Source organism: Chenopodium quinoa, unplaced genomic scaffold, assembly GCF_001683475.1.
Source record: "Chenopodium quinoa cultivar QQ74 unplaced genomic scaffold, ASM168347v1, whole genome shotgun sequence".
NCBI classification, from domain to species: Eukaryota; Viridiplantae; Streptophyta; class Magnoliopsida; order Caryophyllales; family Amaranthaceae; genus Chenopodium; species Chenopodium quinoa.
Genome location: NW_018745286.1, coordinates 3274738 through 3297463, shown reverse-complemented (window position 1 = coordinate 3297463; position 22726 = coordinate 3274738). Strand labels below are relative to the sequence as shown.

Here is a 22726-nt window from a genome sequence, read left to right as displayed (position 1 = left end):
CTCAAAACCCTACTAAAGGGTGGGAGGCCGGATGTATGCAGTCAGTCTGATATTTTAGTTTCGACAGACATTTGCTACTGATGAGATCTGAGGAGCTTTCGGTATCTATGAGGATTCGGCCAACTCTTTGGTTGGCCACTTTACATTCAATAACGATAGGGTCGTCATGCGGCCCTCTTACCCCTCCTAGATCTTCTTCAGTGATGACAATCTCAGGAAATGTATATTTGGACGGCCGTTCTTGGTGAACGGAATTTACATCTAACCGCCTGATATTGTCTTTGTTGCCCCTAATAGTGGGGCCGCCTCTTGAGAAGCCGCCTGCAATGGTGTAGACGACTGCATCATCTGTATCGGAGCTATCGGCCTGTTGATTCTTTTTGGTCGACTGCTTTTTTGAGGAAGTGTTCCCCGTAGATTTCTTGACATAAGTGTCAAGATCACCTTGCTCAGCCAGGCGGTCCAGATACCGCATGAGACTGATGCAGTCATTGGTGTGATGACCAACATCTTCATGATAAGCACAGGATTTTTCTTGGTTCCGGTTGTTTGCAGAACCCTTCATGGGGACCGGCTTCTCAATTGAGATCCGTCCCTTGATTTCTTTTAGGATAAACTGGTTATCCTTGCTAAACGCATACTTTGGGGAGTATGGTTTGAATTCTTTTTTCTTTTTCTGGGCCGGCTGTTTAGAGGAATCAGCGGCCCAGACCTCTTTTCTTTTATCGTCTTGGTTGGATGACTGCTTCTGTCGTCCCTCTTTTTTGTCGGACCTTTTACCGTCCGACTGTCTTCCCGTACTACAAAGATCAGTCGCCTGTATATAGGCTTCCGCTTCAATCAAGGCCTCTTGAAGAGTCGCTGCCCTCTTTCGGACCAAGTCAAATTTGAAGGTCGACCCGTCCTTGAGACCTCTGAAAAAGTCAATATAGGCTACCTCATCCGGTAACCCTTGAATCTGTATTCTCATCAGGTTAAAACGCCTGATGTAAGAACGAAGCCCCTCCTTCTCGCCCTGCTGAATTGTTCCTAAATCAAGGGTCGTCTTCTTTGCAGGGATGTTCATGGCGAAGTTGGAGGTGAATAAGTAAGCAAGCGTCCTGAAGCTATTTACACAACCAGTCGGCAGGTTGCCGAACCATTGTTGTGCGATTCCTTTGAGAGTCGCTGGGAAACACTTGCACCAGGTGGGATCATCCAACCCTTGAAGGTACATCAGGTTGGTGAAAGCCATAAGATGGTCTTCTGGGTTAGTAGTGCCGTCATAGGCGCCTACTAATACATTTTTCACTTTGGCCGGCTGAGCGGCTTCAGTAATTTCCTTGGAGAAAGCCGACGGCTGTTCACCAAGTCTAAGCAACCGTAGCTGCCAGTCCATAGGTTGGACGTTTTTTGCTGCATGTTCACCAAACGGAGGTGGCTGCAAAAAATATTGTTGTTGCGGCACAAACGGTAAGTTTGGTACCGCCTGGTCACTATGAAAGCCAGACTGACGGGAGGTGCCGCCTGACTGACTCTCATGATACGACTGCGTATGCCTCATTGAGGTATTTCGCAGACTGTCTTGGAAGTTTGAAGTAGAGGCCGACTCTGACAATCGGTCACTCTTCTTCTGCTCTAGCAGTAGCCGAGCGTCTGTGTATGATTTCCTCGACCCGTCCGCCTGAATATGACGAACAGGTTTCCTATTTCCTGGAGTAGGAAAACGGTATTTTGTGAAATCAAGGGCAGTCGGCTCCCGCTTCCTAGATTTAGGATGAGGAGTCGCCTCTCGCCCTTGAACTGGCTTCCTCTTCAGTGAAGTGGAAGGTTTCTTAGCCGACTGCTCCTTGTCCAGAGCAGGCGGCTTCTTGTTGATCAACTCTTGAATTTCGCCCTTGAAGTCCCTCATGAAGGTCATGAGTTCGTTCCTTGTGATGGGAGCAGACCCATCAGTCGGCTGCTGCCGAACAGGCGGTGCGCCTGCTGGCTCACTTCCAGTTTGAAGATGTTCCCGTTCCCTCCTTTCGGTATGACGGGTACGTCGGGCCCTTAGGGTCCCGTCTGAAGCTGTGTGAGCTTCAACTTCAAATTCACTCTCAGTATCGTGGTCCGACTGAACTTGAGGGTCGTCTAGGGGACACCTCTCTTCAGGAGTCGGTACAGACTTGGATGCCATCTCAGAAGTACTCTCCCCACAGACGGCGCCAAATGTTTCGGGGTTTTCTGATGTCCTGCGGGAGAGTTACAATTCCGAGACTGAAACCGGACGCCTGTACCTGCAAAACAACGGAGACTCCTGGTGGTGGGAGCTCCGCCTCCAACGGTCAAGTTAGTACTTGATTAAGGAGTAATTAATGCGGAAATTAAAGTGATTGGGTCTCTCTAGGAGAGAGTGTTTAATGTGAGCTTTTAGCGTGATCTGCTTTGTTAGCGTGATCAGCCTATTAACTCTGTGTAATCTCTGTAATTAATGTGTCATCCCTCCTTAATGAGGATTAAGGGAGGTATTTATAACCTTGGGAAACGTGCCAATCCTAGGTTTAGGTTAACCTAGGGCTGATTGGGCTTCCCTCGGAAGTTGGGCCTGGGTGGCCGGTTTCTCCATTAGGCATGGAGTATGCCACGTGTCATGACATAATAGGTCCAAGGTGGACGAATAAGCGCGTGCCACGTGGCAAGCCCTGACAGTTCCAACTGGGGGACACTTGGCAGGACCTGATTGGCCCACGTGGCGCATTCCGATTGGTGGGAGCAAAATCCCCTAATCATTAACCATGTTGTATACAATAATTTTACTAGATATTATTCACACCCATCGATTTTGGTTACCAAATATCACATGAAAGTCACTCATGTATGAAATTGCTTAATATGATTTGAAGTGTCATTAAGCATGTTATGTACAATAATTTCATTAGAAATATAAGGTACCTGCACTAGAAAGAAAGAAAAAAAATATTCCCTTTTGATTTTGAAAGCGTAAAAAAAATTAACATGCTTAGTATATATTGGCATGATCAATAAACATACTCTTAAATTTGTCACTCGTTCAACCCAAAACATCTCCTCGCATTCACTAGCATCTAAATTATGCCTTTGAATATTCATGTAAACTTAGTTGGTTAAAGTTTTAGAAGTGATATCCAAAAGGAAAAATTGACAAGACTAATCCCAACTTTGTCTCATTCGCCCAAAATAATCTCAACTTTTGATTAATTTTTAATAATTCGAACTTTGATATGAATTTGTTTTTAATGGTCCCAAGTGATCGGTAACTTGTTAAAAAAGTTATTTTTTTTTTTTGGCAATGTAATTTACACATGTAATCACATGATTGGTCAAAAAATTATTAGTACAAATTAATAATTAACTAATTATTTTAAAACTAACTATTTTAAAATAATTAAAAATTAATTATTTTAAATATAATTTTAAGAAAACCACCATCAGCCACCTTCCCTGCCCTCCACCGGCGCCCGCCCCAACCCAGCCTGCCCCCAGCCCCAATGCCGCCTTGACTCCTCCCGCCGGCGTCCCCCCTCACCGCTGCGACACTTTACTGCAACCCCAACCTCTCCCTTTGCACGCAAACCCTTTTTGCAACTAATTAAGTCCCACTCGTAACCCCCTTCTGCAACCACGAATCTGGAGAGGGCTGGGGGTTTGGGTGAGATTCCGACAGGGGTCGTGGTTCGCGGGAAGGCTGAGGGTTCATAGTTGGCAAGGTGAGGGTTGTGGTCTGGACGACGACCTAGGCTGGGTGGCGACCTAGGCTGCGCAGTGATCTGGGTTGGCAGGGCGCTGGTGGCGGTTTTAAGTTAATTAATTATTTTTTTTATTTTTTTTTTCTTAACTATAGTCTTAAATTTGTTTTAATTTCTTAATATTTAAAAAAAAAATTAATTTATTTTTATCAAATCATATGCTAACACGTGTCAAATAACTTGTTATAACAAGTTAGATTACCGGTTGAGACCATTGAAAGAAAAATTCATATTAAAGTTTGGATTATTAAAAAATAATCCAAAATTGGGATTATTTTGGGCGAATGAGGCAAAATTGAGATTATTCATGTCAATTTTTCCTATCCAAAATCAGAAGTTAAATCTCATTTACATCACTGTCTTTGTATCTCTCTCCGTCCAAACCAAAAATCTTCTAATAACGTCTATGGTTCAAGAACTATATCCCTTCAGGAACTAAATTAAGACTAGGCTAGCAATTAGCATCTCCAAAAAGATTTTATGTCTTAAATCTCCATTAATTTATTCATATATTCTTCAATTAACTGAAAGTTCAACATATACCTAACCCATTTGACTTTAATGATAATTTTATAATATAATGCAGGGCAATGAAATCTCAATTGATGATCATATGGAATACAATAATATAAATAGAGAGAATGATTTCAAGGATGTAGATTGCATTGATTTGAAGCAAAAGGGATTATGCGTAGTCCCCCTATCTATGGTTGTCAACTATCTTGGTTGATATGTTCCCTTTAATTTGTCATTTTTCTCTCTCCTCCCTAAAATGCAAATATAACCAAGAATTTCTTATAGTTCTATAGATTGTATTTGCAAAATGCATATGTGATTAATATAGCATTATTATTATTACACAATAATTTAGTGTAACAGAAGAACAGTTGCCTCACTCTTTGTTAAAAAATCATCTACTGTTGTATGTGGTGGTGGTGGACTATTGGTATTGTTATTGTTACAATCAATAGTCGGTAAATTTGTAAATAATTTGCATTCTTGTATAGCTAATATATGTGGGTTTTTTTGGAGTATTGTTTCTTATTCAATTGTTCTTTAATTATTGTTTGTATAATACTCCGTACGTAATACAATGCATTCCTAAAAGAAACTCTTTCATAATATAGCATAGAATTGATGGAAGTGTTAGATTTATCGCCCGTGAAGAATAACCTAAACATGTATCTTTGCAATATCTTTACGGCTAATTATCTCTTATAGCTTCCACCAGTCGTTGCAACCGTAAATTCATGCTGCCTCACGGTGCAATTTCCATTACAACTCCGATTGTTGCCACTGCTTGGTCTTCCTTATTTTGACCATCTAATCCCCACAACCAACTACAATTACTGCCTCTATTCAACTAAGATTGCTCCATCTTATTCAAAAAACTCTGTCAAAGTGATCAAATAGATCAATCTTAATGGGACGAAGGAAGTATCATGCATCTTATTCAACACATTCTATGGCATGGTCATGCCACTATTTTGATACAAGGGCTATATGACAATACCCAACCCTAACCCTGGCCTGTCCACTTCACCACTTGGTCCTTATCAGTCTTACACTCTTTGACCATTTCCACATGGCCTTTGTTGCTCTGTATCCTACATGTCCTCTAGCCCTCAACATGAGCTATGATCAAAGAACTCAAAAAGTTTCACTTCATGCAGAAATCTATTTCATGTGAACACAGGTCGAAAAAGCAATGATGTAACTTGACCTTAACCTGTACCTATATACTACACCGGCATCATGAAGTTCAAAAAGACAATCAAAACTCAAGAATACGGAAGAAGAGAAGAGAAAGTGATAAATAATCAAATCTGTAGAACAACGGCCATCAAAATAATTGTAGGAATACAAAATTCTGATCATTAGACAAGTAATTGTGATCAAGGCTCAAAAAGGAGCTTTCTAATTGTAGCACAGGACCAAGAATGGGAAGAATATCATCCAATGGACCACAGAAAGGTAAAATTGTAGTTGCAATGCTAGTAACTTCAAGCCCTCTTCTTCCTACCTGCTGCAGTATTTTTGCCGACAGCTGCAGGCTTGCATGATGATGGAAGCAAACCACGTAGAATCGCCAACACAGCGAAGCCCATGAATGGGAAGTACACCATTTTCAACTTATCTGATGCTTTGCCTGAGCTCAAGAGTTCAGAAAGTATTGCAGCCTGAATTGTACAATTTTTGATCAAAATTCAGAAATTGTAATTGACAGTCGATTATAAACAGAATCACAATGATATTGGATATGCCCATGTCCAATAGCCAAATAATAATTATCTGACTACTCAATTACAACTACAATGACATTTACTTTACTCGGACGTCACGTTAGTCCAGTTCATTAAACAATGGGATTTACACAACACTGATATAGCAAAAAATTTATTGTGAAATGCTACATAGTTCTTTAGTATACATATAGATAGCTTATTCTATACTTCGTATTAGATGTATGGATTGCATCAATCCTATAATCTACTGCCCATCAAAGAAGTCCTAAAAGTCTAGAACTGCTACACCAACTGAAAAAACTAACTAGGGTGAAGCTTAGCAAAAATAGAAGTCAGCAAAGAACTACAAATGCACACTTTGATTGATCTTTCTCTATTGCCCGGCAAACCCTTAAATCATAAGATTGCTTAGAAAACTGATTAGTTTTACTAGTACATTTCCTTGCTTAGGAATCTATTTGCTGTTGCATCAACATAATGGTCTACCTCCTTACAGCTTACAAGCAACCAAACCTTAGAACCCAGAGATCTGCTCCATACAGCAATTATCTCCTTGCAGCTAGCAAACAGCATTGGGAAAGGATACAATACCATGACATAACCACCCCAAGTCCCAAGAACAATTATCTCTTTTTAGTTTTCACCTAGTGGAACCTTCATTATAATTGAACAAGGAAAGTCAAGGGTACCAAGAGCTTAGAAAGTAAACTGTTTTCATTTTGACATTTGTTTTATGCACTTAAGACATCAAGTAATTCAGAAGCAAAGAGTAAATGATAAGTTGAACTTTGGTCCAACAGATGTTGATATAGCATTCTATCTAATATGAACCATAAACACATGCAGGTAAAATTACACAATCTACAAAACATGCACTTAGATTGCATTAAAATTGCTGTAAGTGGTTGGAGCCCATTATAATAAGTAATACTTCCTCCTTTTGTTTTAATCACAACATTTGGAATTTCACACTATCTACGCCTACTCCTTTGACTGTCTTTTAAGATTTATAAGCTTGAAAATTTATAGTTATGTTAGATTCGTTTCGACATACACTTTCAAAATACCAACTTTTTTTTTTTTTTATTGAACTATAATTTAAGATAGCAACGGTATAAACTATGAATTGGCAAGCGTGAAACTCTCAACGTTTATATGTTTCTATAACATAGATACAAGATTTTCTCATGTAGACATACTTCTGTCGATTAATTCTAGTTGACACATTTTTATTATTACATTATGATAAAATTCAATTTAGAGGTTCTACCAGGGTCAAAGAGGCAAAGACAAACAAAAAAGTTAACTTGTTCCAAGCTCAAAGCAAAATTACTTTAACCAGAAGAATAATCTAGTCACGATAATTGACGTTACAAAGAACAAAACTAGAAAAAAAAAATATACAAAAAAAGGGGTCAAACATTTCATTTTTGAGACTTGAGTTTAGGTCATGTCGAATTCAGAATAAAAGTTGTACAAAGGTGAAAAAGAAAGAAAACAGAATACAAATTCTTTAGATCAGAAGACCTGATAATATAAACCACTAAAAAGTAAGACAACTTTATGAAACATACATGAGACTTATAAATAAGTACAAGACTAATAAGAATTTTACAAGATTAAATGACTACTCTTATTAGGGTGAGCAAAAAAACTGGGTACCAGTATTGGATCCGGAACCGGTTGGGAACCGTCGGTTTCGGACCCAGAATTGGACCCGGCAGAACCAATTCCAAATCCAAAAATTGGGACCTGGTTTGAACTGGGACCAGTTCCAATTCCTCATAATTTGGACCCGGTACCCAGCGAGTACCCGGTACCAATATAAATAAATAAATAAATAAAATAAAAAAAATAAAAAACCTTGGAATAAAGTATGACTACTTTGCATGTAAGCCTGGCCCATTAGCTATAAGGTCCAAAATATCATTAAACCTAATCTACCAACTAAAACTCACTGTCGTTTCGCATCTCACCCTTCTTCATTCATTTGTTAGATACTAAAACTACAAGTCAGACTTTAGCTTCTCCTTTTCTTACTTTAATTTTTTTTTTTTTTTTTCATTTTCATCTTTATTCATTGAATCTACTAGTAATGTTGTATTTAGTTTTCATTTCTTTTTTAAATTAGTGATCTACTATGCTTTTAGAATTTAGAGTGATAATCTTGAGTTGATTTGAATTTTTGAGAATTTGGGATATTTTTTCATTTGGTGAGGATTCATCCATGGTATAGCTTTGTGTAATTGAGGGATGGCGTGATGAAGTTGCTTTGGGGGGTGAAGTGGTGGTGCGATGAAACAAGTTTTGGTGCAAGTTTTATTTAATTTTTTTATTTTTATTTTATGTTCACTGAAACCGGGTACCCGGTTTAGTAACCGTTACCCACCAGTTCCGGGACCAGTTCTAGAAAACTAGGACCCGGTTTGTATGGAACCGCGACCAGTTCCAAATTTTAGGACCCGGTTCTAGGTCCGAGATATTTGATCGGGTACCCGTTCCTGCTCATCCCTAACACTTATAGAGAGCTCTTTGACACTTTAAGGGATGAAAATTTTAAAAATAATTTTTGAAACTACCTAAAATTACATTACAATTTCAAACCAATTGCCTTGTAAAATAATGTTTGCAATCAGCAGTCATATATGACACAACTTATAAGCTAAAAAATTACCTAATTAAACCTTTCATCCATTGCCATTTTGTCAATTAACAACAATAAGGTGCTTATGTACTTCCATTTGTGTGAATCGAGAGTTATATGTGGTGGGTGATCAACATAAAAGTCACATTTAACCATCTCTTAGCCAACTTGTGTGTTACTTTATACAATGTCTTAAAAGAAACTCAAAGTTATAAGCAAGGAAATGTTTGAAAAGGTTGCTCTTTGTCAAAAGTGTTAAATTTAAAAGTAATAGATACTTGTTTGGATAAAACAATTTCTGGTTAGTTAGCTGGTATTTTTCCCCTAAGCAATGGAAATACAGTTACATGTTTGGTTTTAATACATTTTACAAAAATATATGGGTTAAAAAATATTATTATAAGTAAGTACATGCAGAAAGCAGAAAACAATGTAACCAAGACAGGCCTTAAAAGTGAAATACAATGCTTAAAGTCAATATATGGAGCAAAGTCTAGAGAATTAACAATGAAATAAGACAACTACTTGGTAATGCAATCCTGTCCACTAAAAAGCCGCCTTATCACCCATCAGAACAAGTGAACTTGACACCAACAAATGGGAAAAATTAATCAAAATCGAAAGCATCAGGTCTATAAGATGTTGATCTAGCAATCTATCCAATATGAATTGTGAATATGAATCGTGACAGCTGCGGATGAAAGTACACACTCTACACAACATTCAAGGTTGCATTTAAGTTGCAGTAATGGTTATGTGCCCATTAAATAAGTAGTACTTTGTATTAACTTAAATGTGATACTATTACATAAAAATAAAAGTTGTTCCCGTGTAGATAGATATATTAGGAAATGCAAGATGTTGTTTGGTTGAGCATAGAAAATTCCACCTATCCAAAGAGATCTAGGTAAGCAACTTCCTCCATTTTGTGGGAAATAAATTTTACTAGGAAGCATGTTATTTCCAACCAAACAATTCCACTACCTTCCACATCCCATAAGATCCTACATCCAATAACTGGAATGTGGTGAACATCAACATACTTGGGAAGTGAAAGTTCCTGGAATGTGGAAGGTAAAAGTTATGTCACCTTACAAGCACTTAATGCTTGTTTGGTGGACATCAATATACTTGGGAAGTGAAAGTTCCTGGAATGTGGAAGGTAAAAGTTTTTTATAAGCAAAATAAGTGGAAAATTCTTCATTCCACAAAATGGATGAAATTACTTACTTAGAACCCCTATGTCAATGGAATTTCTCATGGCCTCATGAGAAACTAAAATTCTCGTGCTTAACCAAACAACATTTGGTATTTCCTAGCAAATGAAACTACATAGGAGAAGAACTTTCTAGAAAAATATTACTTTCTATGTTCTTCCCTTGTGTAAAACTCCAATAGTCAAGTACAATATTTCAATTCTTAGATAACTCTATCTCCCCTTTTTTTTTTTTGGGGGGGGGGGGGGGGGGGGAACCATATCACTATTTTAACATATACAGATGGAACTTCATATTGCTTGTTTGGTGCATCAAAAATTCAATGGAAGTACACCCTACTAGAAATTGAAAGAGTGAATTTGTTAGTTGGCAAAAATCATAAAAAATCGTACTTCCTATGCGGTTCTAGTTCCTTTAAAATAGTGGACCTTCCTAGGGGAGAAGATTCATTTGGTTTGGTCATGAGGTACCAACATTGAAAACTTCCTACGTACAAAAAATAAAAAAAAAATACGTGTTTCTAGGAAATATTACTTCTATTTAACCAAATGACCACTTAAAGTTTCCATTCTCGAAAGGGTGTATCTCAAATTCAAAATTAGGTGTGTATTATCCTTGTTAAGATTGAGTGGGTCACCTAAATAGCTTCTATAGTTCTTCGTTAAGTTTAGTATATGACACCATATAAAGTCAAGTCTATATATGAATAATTCTATTACGTAGCTAACTCTCAACCAATACACATCACCCTTCAAGCCATCCTTTTCTTTAAGAGGTCTGACCAAATAATCACCTTGATTGAAAAATTTGTCAATCCAATGGCATTTTCGTAATTGAATTAAATAATATACAAATTACATTATTAATTATTGAATATACAATCTAATAGAGAAAATTACTTAAATATTAACCTCATAAGTTTAGGATATCATTACATAAATGTATATCCTAAACCTATGAGGAGAATATTCAAATAATAGTCTCTATTTTTCCCCTAAGAAGATGGGTTTATTTTTAATTTAAATTACGAAAATGCTTCTTAATTGACAACATTTGCCAATCAAATGCAATTCCCCTTATTTAAACCTCCAAAAATAAATATAGAACCTCTCATTTTCTCATCATTCCTTCTTAAAATCAACCTACGACTGAAATTTCTTTTTTTTCCTTCCTTTTGTTTTTTGTGATTGATTGATTGATTGATTTTGTTTTTTGTGAGATACATCAGTATAGGTCCCATACATCAGTATAGGTCCATTACACTACTAACCATCCAGCCCTAAAAAGACCAAAAAAACACCATTACACATTCCCTTTCAATAAGCCATCCTTTTTATCCTATGTCCCCTTTCAATGATCAAGCTCTAATTTTCGCTTTTCCTTTATTGTTTTACCTTCCTTGGGTTTTAGCATTTCTTGTTAATAGTTCAACCCAACACACACCAGTCCACCACCACCCAAAGACATAGGTCCTAAACCTCTATACGTCTATAGATTAAAGCGTTCAAAGAAAGAACACATTTCTCTGTCATTTCTACCCATTTTAAGAACTTAATCTAAATTTGACGTAGGTTCAATGCAGGACACCCAATTCGAACACCCAAATCCACAAGCATACCAAAGAAAATACCTCCAAATAGCATAAAAATTGTATACAGGCAAAATCACATAAATAACAACTTCACAAATAAGGTTGACTTGTCCAACTAATTAAACTCGTCGTATACAATACACCCGTTGTATATAAAATCTATTTAAAAAAGATCTAACAAAGCAGCATTATGCAGGATAACACCAAGATTGAAAATATATCAATTTAACAAATACTTGTATTAAAAGAGCAAAAATATACCATGGAGGTGGCGACGGAGGATCCATAGATCAAGCAGGTAGTGCGAAACCACGATTTAGAAGAAATAAGAGCAACAAGATTGATAATTGACAATGGCCAAAGAACAAGAACTTCCATCCAAATAAGACCCACAAAGAAATGTGGCTTCTCAGCCACCAAATAATCACCATACTCACTGCTATACCATGAATTTAGATCTACCAAAACTTTAGGATAATATTCATTTGGCAAACAATTTTGGGCATCAAACAATGGGATAACAACTGACATTAAAAGGAAGAACAGTAATAGAATTGCATCAATGAGTTTGATAACACAGCCCATTTTTCTAGGATTTGGAATTGAATTTCTGAAATGGGAATTGTGGGTGTTTTTGAGAGTGATGTGATTGTGAAAATGTGTTATGGGTATTTATAGGAAATTGACTTAAATTGTTTAGATCTAAGAGGAACATGGTGGTGGTAATTATTTATGTTTTTGGGGTTTTTGGTTGAGAATTCTATATTGAAAGTGGTTTAGAATGTTGGGTTCATGTTTGTTTTAATTTCCAAGTTTGTGTTAGTGCTTGTAACGTGGAGAAAAATGTGCAAGATTTATGACCAAGAGGGTTGTGTTATAAATACGTATATTTCAAATTCTCAATCAATATGGTTATTGAATTGGATTTTTTTTTTTTCTTTTTTTTTATCACAAGAGGGTTGTATAATAAATACAAAATAGGTATTTCAAAAACTTCAACCTATAGTGTTATCGAATTAGAGTGTTATATACTCAGTCATCCCCTCTCTTCCTAAGGAGTCTTGTTTGCTAACCTAGGTTGATGTATACTAATATGATGCACTCATCTAGTGTAACAAATAGGAAATGATGAAATAATCACCTTCCATCTCTAACTTTGCCAACTAATATTTACATTGTAAAGAAGTCACTTTTCTAAACAAATGCACTTTATGTATGATATGCCAGCTAATATTTACATTGTAAATATAATCACTATTGTATACAAAATTTGTTTATCTCTGCATCCAACTAATGTTTAAATTGTAAGAAATAATCACTTTTCTATACAAAATTTATTTTTCGATTCTCAATCCCAAGAAAAAAAATACAACTATATATGGTAATATACCAAAAAAAGGTGAGAAGTAAATCAAATACAAATGAATCTTTGTTATTCAAGATAAATTAAGTATGGAGTAATACATGGAACTTATATATTTACACATCATTATACAATACATCGTAACCTTTGTCTCTTCACCCAAAACATAATACATAGTATATTGCCTATGCTATATCATCCACCCCCTCCCAAAAGGGTTTTGCCCAATCAACCAACATAATACATGTTTTTTTTTAGGAAGAACTTGCAAAAATGGTATGAATTTGTTTCAAAAATATGAGAAGTACATAAATTATAAATTAATCCTTGTTGATCCCAAGTACGTCAGATAATTATTTTATATTTATAGGTATATACATTACATCGTAACCTCCTCTTACAAGCCGAACATAAATTACAAAAATATATTGCCTTGGCTATATTATCCAACCTTAACAATGAAATAGCAAGATAATATTAAGATTAGATCAATATGAATATTATACATTAAAAAAAAATAAAAAAAAAAGAGGGTGCATCACACGAACTTAAATCTAGTCTTTTTCATTATTGTTAAACAACTAATTCTCAATGCAAACCAAAATACATTTAACTCATAATAAAAGTTCTATTAAAATTATCTTCTCCCCAAGACTCACTCTAGGTTATATTGTGTAATTCAGTTATAAACAATTGCATTTTTGGTTATGGAGTGTTTGTAAGTACATCCGCGTGTATGTAAGAAATTGTTTCTATGCATATACAAGTAATCATTCTACACCTCTCCCATTTCTCTTTTGACTGAAGGACTTTAGATGATCCCATACATAGGAATGTCACCTGTTCTGTTACATCGAAAGTCAATGTAAGATAGCAGCAGTACAGTCCATTTGAAGCTAGTAAAATGCAGCAATGTGACTGAACCTAGGAAACGATTGCTTAAGGTGAAGAGGATTCCCTGTCTAAACTATAGCTCCGACTAGCGTGTGACTGGTTTCCCTCAATACTATTCTTCCTTTTAAAAAATTCCTTGATCTCAGCTTCTTTTCTATCAATAAAACCAATCAAGTCCTTAAAGTTGGCCGAGCTCAGACGTCTAGTCCTGACTGGTTCAGGTGGCTCTATTTCATCTTGACTAACTACTTCAGGAGCATACCTGCTGTATTGATAACACACTCTGCAAAAGAAAATACCAAGTGCCACAAAGCACGCAATGCCGCAAATCAAGAAAAGCCCCCAAAAACTACTCAGGGAGAGCCGACTATCATCAGCTTGATTTGATAGACTTGAGCAAGTACTGTGTGTCAACCATTTGTCATGGATTCTTTGGAGTTCACCATTCTCAGAGAGTTGAAGTATAGCTGTGGACATGTCAACTGCAAGAGGAGAGTCCCGCTGAAAGGCCTGAGAAAAACAAAAATAAATAGATAAGCAACATATTGTGCCAGCCATCGCAGAAAAGTTACATAATAGATCTTCGAAAATTCTTTATAGGTTAAGAACCTCGGAGGCCTAAGGTTAACTGTTATTCTAGTTTTTATAATAATATGATGTCATGAACAATCAAGAGCAAGTCAGCTTCTTACAAATCCCCAGCCGCTTTTTGTAAATTCTTGTCCAACTGAACATTGCAGTTACTGTAGGACAAGAAGACCTCAATATAAGGAAGCTCGTCGACAATGGCAGCTACTCCGCCATTTTTCGGCCCGCGATTAAGGGCATGAGCATATGCTTCTTGATTCTTGAGGCTTATGATCCGAGACTCAGCTATATTTAGCTCTCTAATAAGATAATCACGAGCAAATGAGCCATCCTGAATCCCAATAGGATCATTACTTGATTTTAAGCTGTCAATTCCTTCAATTCTTGATGATAGTTGCTGCACTGTGAGGATAGAAGTCAAACTAGCTGTATAGCTAGAATTGATAATCAAAACCACAAAGAGCCATATAATAAGCACAAATCGTCCCAAGGTGCTGAGGGTATTTTCTCCTGTCAATTGCAGCAAAGCGACAACAGAAAATTTAATAGCATTAGTCACCAGAATTTTTTATTTTATTTTATTTTATTTTATTTATTTATTTTTTTGACAAGATTAGTAACCAGAAATATGAATATTCTAAGTTACAGGAAAAATATTATATCGGATTATCGGTAACATTTGTAAAGACAGTCAAGAACAATATACACTATGGAGTACTGATAGACAATGTTGGTATTAGACCTGGAAGAGGAAAACAAAAGGTTTTCCAATCCATATATAGCAAATCAGTAATGGAACAGGTAACGATCGTTCAGGGGGAATTTAGAAAGCAAGAACAAAGCGATACAAAGTAGATCCCCAACAATCAATTAGCACTTGTGATTTTATATATGTATGTAAGTGTATACTCCAACTGTGACCATATCTTCCAATCAAGTTTCACTCACTAACTTATAATTCTCAAAGTACTAGTAATTTAAGTTGTATCCAAACACACTTGTATGAATTATAACAGTATATGATGAGACTATGCAGTGTACTGGACTAAACTAGTAAAATAAGAATGAGAAATCTTCTTACGGTGTGAGAAAAACATTGTTGAAAAGCTGAACCTGCAAAATTACAGCCTGTGTCAGAAAGTCATTTTAAGAAATGCACAATTGTTGATGTATCTTTGAGTAAGGCGCCTATGAGTGTTCAATTGCACAAACATAATAAATTGGAAAAAAACTATGTATCAATATCATTTCATATCTGAGAAAAGATAGGCAAATGAAACTTCTACTACACACCATATTCTGCAATCATTAGTCCCAAGAGAACTCATCTCATAGTGCCACCCCGCTAACTAGTATACTACTCCATCAGGTAACAGAATGACAATGTACAACCACTTCCTCCCTCCTCTCATATAACACAGAAGAATTGATTATAATTAAAAACCTATGTACGAGCAGATGCCAGTCAACAGATTTAGCAGTTAAGTAACATCACCAATCTTATAAAAGCTACAAAACTGCTATCAGAACCAAGAAGCTTCCAGGAAAAAAAAAAAAAAAAAAAAAAAAAACTAACCAGACTATTGTAATAAGTTGCTGACTAGGTGGACCACGAAATTCACTATTGATCCGATGCTCCAGAATCCAAACAGCAGCTCCAACAAGTAAAAAGAATGACCCGGTAATGATCCACATCTCCACAGTAAAGGGTTTGAGAAAAGCCCAGGCACTTGACTTGACCTTTCTTACAGGAGCAACTACAACTAGTCTTGATTCCATATATGGCTGTGTGAAGTCCACTATCCTTGTTCTATTTGTGATAATAGTTATATCACCAACAGCTGCATCAAATTTCTGATGAAGGGACAAAATTGCACATACAAAAAAGTTAAAGATTTATATATTTATATATATAAAAATTTAAAAAAAAAAAAAAAAAAAAAAAAAAAAAAAAAAAAAAAACTAGCACATAAAAAATGGCTCCTGCACCTATAGATAATTAGGAAAAAGTTCTTAAACAAACTGACGGATACATATGTTTCCATATAGAGGTGCGACAAAGAGGTAATGGTGATGTTAAGGAAACGGCCTGTTTTGCAAAACGAAATGTGAAGTTTTGATTCTCCAATGAAATTGATGTAACAAAGAAATAATGCACGTCAAGCAATGTAGGAAATATGCAATAGTACTGCCAATGTGAGATAAACTGAGAAATAATCTCTGGAAAAATTTGCAATGCTTACATTATTAGCAACGTCATAGACAAGATTGTTGAAATCTGGATTTTTAATACCGTCACCATACAACACATAGTTGTGCGGAACAGGATAAGGAAGCAGTTTCAGGGCTGCTTCAAAGACATCAATACAATATCCCTGAACTCCTGGAGGATCCTTGTCTGAAGAGACAAATGCTTTATAACCAACACGATTGGGTACCACAATCTGCAGAGGTTTACCATTATTAGGAAATACCCATCCTCGAGGAATTTTGGTGACTTGACCTGGCCATATAACACTACTAAGGTGCTGGCTACTAGAGGATTTGTTAGGAGGCTTCAGATACAAGGTTTCTGGAGTAACAACTGAAAGGCCAGAATAATTAGACCAATACCCAATCTTATTAGATCCAGTTCCAACAATATTCAGTATGTCCACTGCAGGAAGAATTAGGTTCCTTTCTGAATCAAATTGAATAACTCCTGACAAGCCCGTGAATTTCGTTCCAAGCAGTCTTTGAAGCAATTGCTGGCCTCCTTGGAAAATACGAAGATTTGATAAGTTGAGTGAACTTCCATTAATCATGAGGTCACTAGAGAATGATATGTTGCCAGCCAGGTTGAGAAATGAATCAAGAGCATAGGCAGCTAACCAAACAGAATCATAAGCATAGAAAGCATAAGAATTAATGCTTGAATTTCCTACATTTTTCAAGCCCTTCCATCTTGACATAAAAGCATGTTTCTGGTCAGACTCTGCAATGTGATGGCGGAGAGCCAACACTCCTTGTAGTAGATCCATGGTACTAGGATCTACAGGTTCTGAGTCAAGAACTGAAGAAAGCCAATCCGTAGCAATCCAAACATAGCCATCGCTTATCATCCCAAGAGACTTTGCAACAGAAAATACAGTCAGCCCAGAATCAGGGTTTACATGGACAATAATAATTCGAGATTCCATCAAATTGACTTCAACTAACAAATCGTTGATAACATTTTTTGAAGCATCTGGAGGGAACGCAGCCTTGTATGAAATCTTAGCACGCTTTTTTGCAAGAGCATCACCCAATGCAGAAATCCCATTTCTGCCATAGTCTCATCCACAAATATAGCAATTACCTCCGTCCATCCATAATACACAATTAGGTCAGCGATAGCATACATCTGAAAATAATCACTCTGTATTGCACGAAGAAAATATGGGTACTGTAGTGAAGAGAGAGTAGGATCTGTTGCAAGAGACAGTAAAGGCACATGTAGCTCATTCACAACATTGGAAATGACATGAGCAATGCCAGAAGATTGAGGACCAATTGCAATAGCCACATCTTTCTCCATTAGCTGTATAGCTACATGATAAGCAAAACAATGTCAATGTTTTCAGTCATTCTATCACGATGAAAGAATAAGTTTTGCAGTAAAGAGCAGATACAGCATATAGATTTCAGTCAATAAACTTTCAAGTAATTGGCACTCTTAATACTCAACCCTAACATACTAAGCTCAACGTATTACCTACAAACATGAAAATATCATCCATATGTACTTTTACAGATTACAAGCACAATACTATTCCTTTTTTTCAAGAGTATAAACCATGTATATATGTAAGGGACTGGTTCGCTAGCCGGAGTCAAACCGGTCAAACACCCTTTTTGGTATACTCGAGAAGGGAAAAGAGGAGAACAGAGGTCAACAACATCCAAGGTCAGAACAGCAACAAGGGAGCATAGGGAAGCATTCCTTTACTAGTTGACAAACTTAATTAAGAAGAATGAAAGGAAAGAGGGCAATCAACTTTAGCTTTGTTCATTTATGGTTTTGCCATATTAGTAATGTAATCACATGTACTCTCCCTAAGGTCAGCCTTGACCATTAGTAATCCTTGGTATAAGTATTGTAGTAGGAAGTACAAGGAGATTATCGAGAAATTAGCAAAGGAAGCCCATTGAGAGTTGCAACCTAAAGTTGCAAGGAGATTGGCAGCCTCAAGTTGCTACTTGTATCCCCTGTTCCATGAATTAATCAATCACATTGCCAACCTTTCGTTACATTATGCATTGTTAATTTACAGTAGAGCTACTAGTCTATTACAATATAGTTGAGAGTTTAACCTGTTGCCTGACAATTTCTAGTGAAAACTTTCTATCCTTTAACTAGAGATTCTCTTTTATTATCATTATTTGATGATTGAACTGGTTGTATTGACAAATATGTCATCTTTTCTCCTTATCAATCTGAATGTTTAGGCAAATTCTGCTGCACAAATGCAACAGCTTAAGATAGACAGATTTTCAAACAGAGTGGAAAATTACTGCTTCTAATCAACATTTTGTTTTTTACAGATGAACAACTTAGATATATCATGTTTCTGATATATAAATAGAGGTTCATTTCCCTTTAGTAAGAACAAAATTAGATATGCGTTACCAACAGCCATAAGGCAAACTATTAACCAATTTACAGAGAAAATATAAGCCATCTAAAACTGTCAATAGTCTTAAAGCAAATCAAAAAGTCAAAAATACATGTAGACAGATGCAAGAATACATAAAGCACTAGCTCTTGTCAAATTTCATATTACCACTGCATTTTTCATGGACTATCAAAATAATATATATAATCTAGATATGATTTATATAGATGGCAGTCAAAATAAATACAGCTTAAAATCATTGTTTGAAAAACCAAACAGAACTTAGAAGATTTTCAAATCAGAACTGTCAACTTTAGCAATTCACAAAGGATTGGCAAGTGGTCATATTTTCGTTGGAGATTGAGAGTAATAATTTAAGGATAAATAATTTGCTTGTTTGTCTCCTATTTAACTCCCAATCTACATACTTTACATAACATGGTTTTGGTTGGGATACTGAACAGCGTAAAATGGAAAGTCTAAAGAGTGTACGGATATTTCTTTTTTTTTGTTTTTAATAAAAAAAGAGCTTTCATTGTGGAAAATATTAGTCTTTTTATCCACTAAAGTGCACAAGCCACCTCAACGAGCTTTTCCCGCCACTTGATTTCTTTTATAAGCTTCTAGCCAAATTCGAAAACAACTACTTACTAGTATGAATTCCAAAGTGATGAGGCTTACTAGCTTAGGGAGGTGAATATGTATAAAGCATTACCCCTTAAAAGCTCCAATTTATGTCACAACTCAAGAATTGATCATCTATAAATCGAGAAAAAAAAAAAAAGTATAATATTTACGCACACAAACACAAACAATCACATGAATAATTGAAGAGCGAAACAAAAAGAAAAGGCTCCAGTGACAAAAATTACCTTCCATAGTTCCCAAGAAACCACTGCAATTAGTATCACTAAATATAAGGTTTATTGTTGTTCCATGTAAAATGCTGGAATTGGAATTGATATCATCAACTGTCGCAGCCATTGCTGGCTTCACTGCTCTTCCAATAACCGAATTGAAAGTGAAAAGAGCACCAATGTTCACAGATTTTGGCCTCGAAATAGAAGATGTTACACTAGAATTATCGGCCACACCTTTTCCCCAACTGGGTTCCACTTCCAAATAAAGGATAATCACTAATATAGCTCCCATCCAAGATACATGTCCAAGCCTTCGACTAAGGAGGACACCCATGATTAAAAACACTGGCTTTCTTTCAATTTTCGACTGAATGAGTAATCAATCATAACATACAATGCCTGTGTACAAGAATTTAACCTTCAATGTAAAGACCCAAAAAATTCAACACATGAATCTATGAAAAAAAATCCCAAAAAAATTTCCATGTAATTCAACATCATAGAATATAAAATCAAACCCCATCACCTAACTACTCAGAAATATAATTTAAAAACTACAAAATCAATAATATAATCTTTAAAAAACTGTCTGAAATTTCTAGTTAGCTAATAAACAAACTTTTGATTCCCAACACACTAATCACTAAACTACATGACTACTTGTTATAATTAATATAGAAAAATGGCAAACTTTTGTCCTGTTTAAGATGTTAATTACCCGGGAAATCATGTACTTAATAAACTAATGTACACTAAACTGTGTATAATTAGCATAAAAAATGAAGTACAGTCAACTTTATAGAAAAACCCAACAAACATACAAAAAAAAATTAGAATAAAAAATACCCAACAAAAATGATTGTAAATTATGATAGAAAGATTACCTAAACCCTCAAATTATGAGCAGATGAATGAGCAAGAAATGCCTGGTTGCCCAACCTTAAAAATCAGCAGATAATGATTCCTAGACATATGGAAAAGAAAAAAAAAAATAAGCGAATAAGTAAGGAAGGAATCAAGCATTAAAATCCAAGATATCACACTCATTAATAATTAATTTATCATTGATAAAATTTGGAAATAACTTTAAAAAAATAGATAGAACATTGTTTTAGGGACCAAAGGAGTTTGTGGACAGTAAAGCTTGTAAGCAATAGTCTTGTGAACTCAGAAAAGAATGATTCATATTCTTGGTGTTTAAATCTAGTAAGTGGATTTTCTTCATAATCTTGCCTTCTGTAATAAAATTCCCCCCACTATAAAACATTTTTTTCTTGTCGGTATGTAACATGTTTTTATTTTTATTTTTTTTTGTCAAATCTTATGTACTTCGTATTCAAATTAGTTAATACTCCCTCCGCTTTTAATACTTGCTCCACTTTCTATTTTCGGTCGTTTTTAAATACTTGCTTCATTTCCTTATTTGGAAAATTTTTACATTATCTAATTATTATGTGAAAATATATATGTGAAAATCTTACCAAAGTGTATTTTCAAAATATCAAATTATTATAGTTTAACTTAATAATAATTAAATATTATTTCAAAAAAAAAATAGATATTTTAACTATTCAGTATAATTTATGTACATTGATAAACGTGATTATTTTCAAAGCATATAAAGTGTAATGCAAGAAAGTTGTACCACCCAATCAAGCACAAGTTTAAATGTTGCGCACGACTCTAAAACTTGCGCCCGCCATCTGCTTTCTGTCAATTCTGCCTTGTTTTACAAACAAGTAGCTCTTAGAGGCAAATTTGAAATTAGTTTTTTTTTGGTAAAAGTGTTTGACACAAACTAGCAATAAACAATAAAATGAATTTTAATAATAGTAACTTAAATGAACTTTGGTAGCTTTTTATTAACAAACAATAAAGGTGCTCCAAATGTTATTGTCAAACATGCCATATGTAATAGACGAGAAGAATGAGGGGAAATAAATAATTAATAAAAAAAAGGTACGGGGGCGTGAAGAAAATTTTTAAAGTATAATTAAGAGGTGAATTGATGACATAATTTGGTTGGGAAAGGTCTATAGGCGAAAAAGGAGAATGTTTAAGCTAAGGGAGAAAAAAACATAAGTTAAACATGATAGTAAAAAATTGTCGTGATTTTTCAAAATGAAATTACTAAGAGCATACATGTCATATGTATAATAGAAATTTAAGATTAGATATTGACCAATGTTCAAGAAAAATTACTAAATTTTGATTAACATTTAAGGGATGATTTTGTGGTTTTGGTAAAAAAATAAATAAATAAATTATTTAGGGGTAACTAATATAGTACTCGTGCAACAGCTTTAAAAGTTCAAATATTAAATCTTACAAAATTTAAACTAACTTAATACAAAATAGTGAAAAGCTCATACAACAATAGATTATTCATTATTTCGAAATAATATTAATCACAATAATGTGTACTCATTTATCACAAGACTCGTTATCATATTTTTTTTCGTCATAAAAAAAAAAAAGTAGTAACTTGTAATTTGGTGTAAAATCTTTCGACTCATTTATCATTAGACATCAAAAAATATATTTATTTTAATAAATAAGATTTTTTAAATAAATAGATAAAAAGTGGACAAAATACGTGTCATTTAGTTGTATTAGTGAAATTTACTTTTTGGATTTTATATCTTAGAATGATAGTATATAAATAACTTTTTAGACATTGTATTATCACATTATATATATATATATATATATATATATATATATATATACGGGGAGGTTCCGCTAAAAACAGAGCTTATGGTAAAAACTAAAAACAAGCAATCTTAGTCATTCATTAGTAGCACAAAAGATCAGACGGTTCTAAAGTCCTAAGATCATTCCAACCTTACATATAATCAATTCAACCGTTTTAAAGGTTTTTTTTTTTTTTTTTTTTTTTACAAAGGCAACATTTTAAAAGTCACTACATGCTAAAATAAGGTA

General features: G+C 35.0%; 3 protein-coding genes across 3 annotated transcripts in view; 1 reads left to right on the top strand and 2 right to left on the bottom strand.

Annotated features, from left to right (window-relative positions):
• Nucleotides 1–4780, top strand: part of LOC110711847 — a 19355-nt gene extending 14575 nt beyond the window's left edge. The window contains exon 3 of the mRNA XM_021890287.1: nt 4333–4780. Coding sequence (XP_021745979.1) covers nt 4333–4476 — 144 coding nt within the window. The 3' untranslated portion in view covers nt 4477–4780. The remainder of the gene's footprint in view (nt 1–4332) is intronic.
• Nucleotides 4781–5538: 758 nt separating this feature from the next.
• LOC110711848 (transmembrane protein 97-like) lies at nt 5539–12380 on the bottom strand. The gene is made up of 2 exons (XM_021890288.1): nt 11706–12380; nt 5539–5926 (listed from the first exon to the last, which is right to left on the bottom strand). Exons 1-2 carry the CDS (start codon nt 12027–12029, stop codon nt 5750–5752), a joined length of 501 nt encoding a protein of 166 aa, XP_021745980.1. The 5' UTR covers nt 12030–12380; the 3' UTR covers nt 5539–5749.
• Nucleotides 12381–13345: 965 nt separating this feature from the next.
• On the bottom strand, nt 13346–21225 carry LOC110711826 (glutamate receptor 3.4-like). Its single transcript, XM_021890256.1, is given in 9 exon segments — nt 13346–14211; nt 14394–14431; nt 14434–14799; nt 15371–15402; nt 15866–16143; nt 16533–17605; nt 17608–17856; nt 19796–20182; nt 20668–21225. Coding segments are annotated over 8 exon segments (2823 nt in total). The 5' UTR covers nt 20118–20182; nt 20668–21225; the 3' UTR covers nt 13346–13746.
• Between the last annotated feature and the right edge of the window lie 1501 nt (nt 21226–22726).

Excerpts from the sequence above, each read along its gene's own strand:
- LOC110711848 (XM_021890288.1), bottom strand. The coding sequence starts at position 12,029 with ATGGGCTGTGTTATCAAACTCATTGATGCAATTCTATTACTGTTCTTC. Across the intron at positions 5,927-11,705 it reads CCTCCGTCGCCACCTCCATG|GCTGCAATACTTTCTGAACT; the intron begins GTATATTTTTGC and ends TGTACAATTCAG.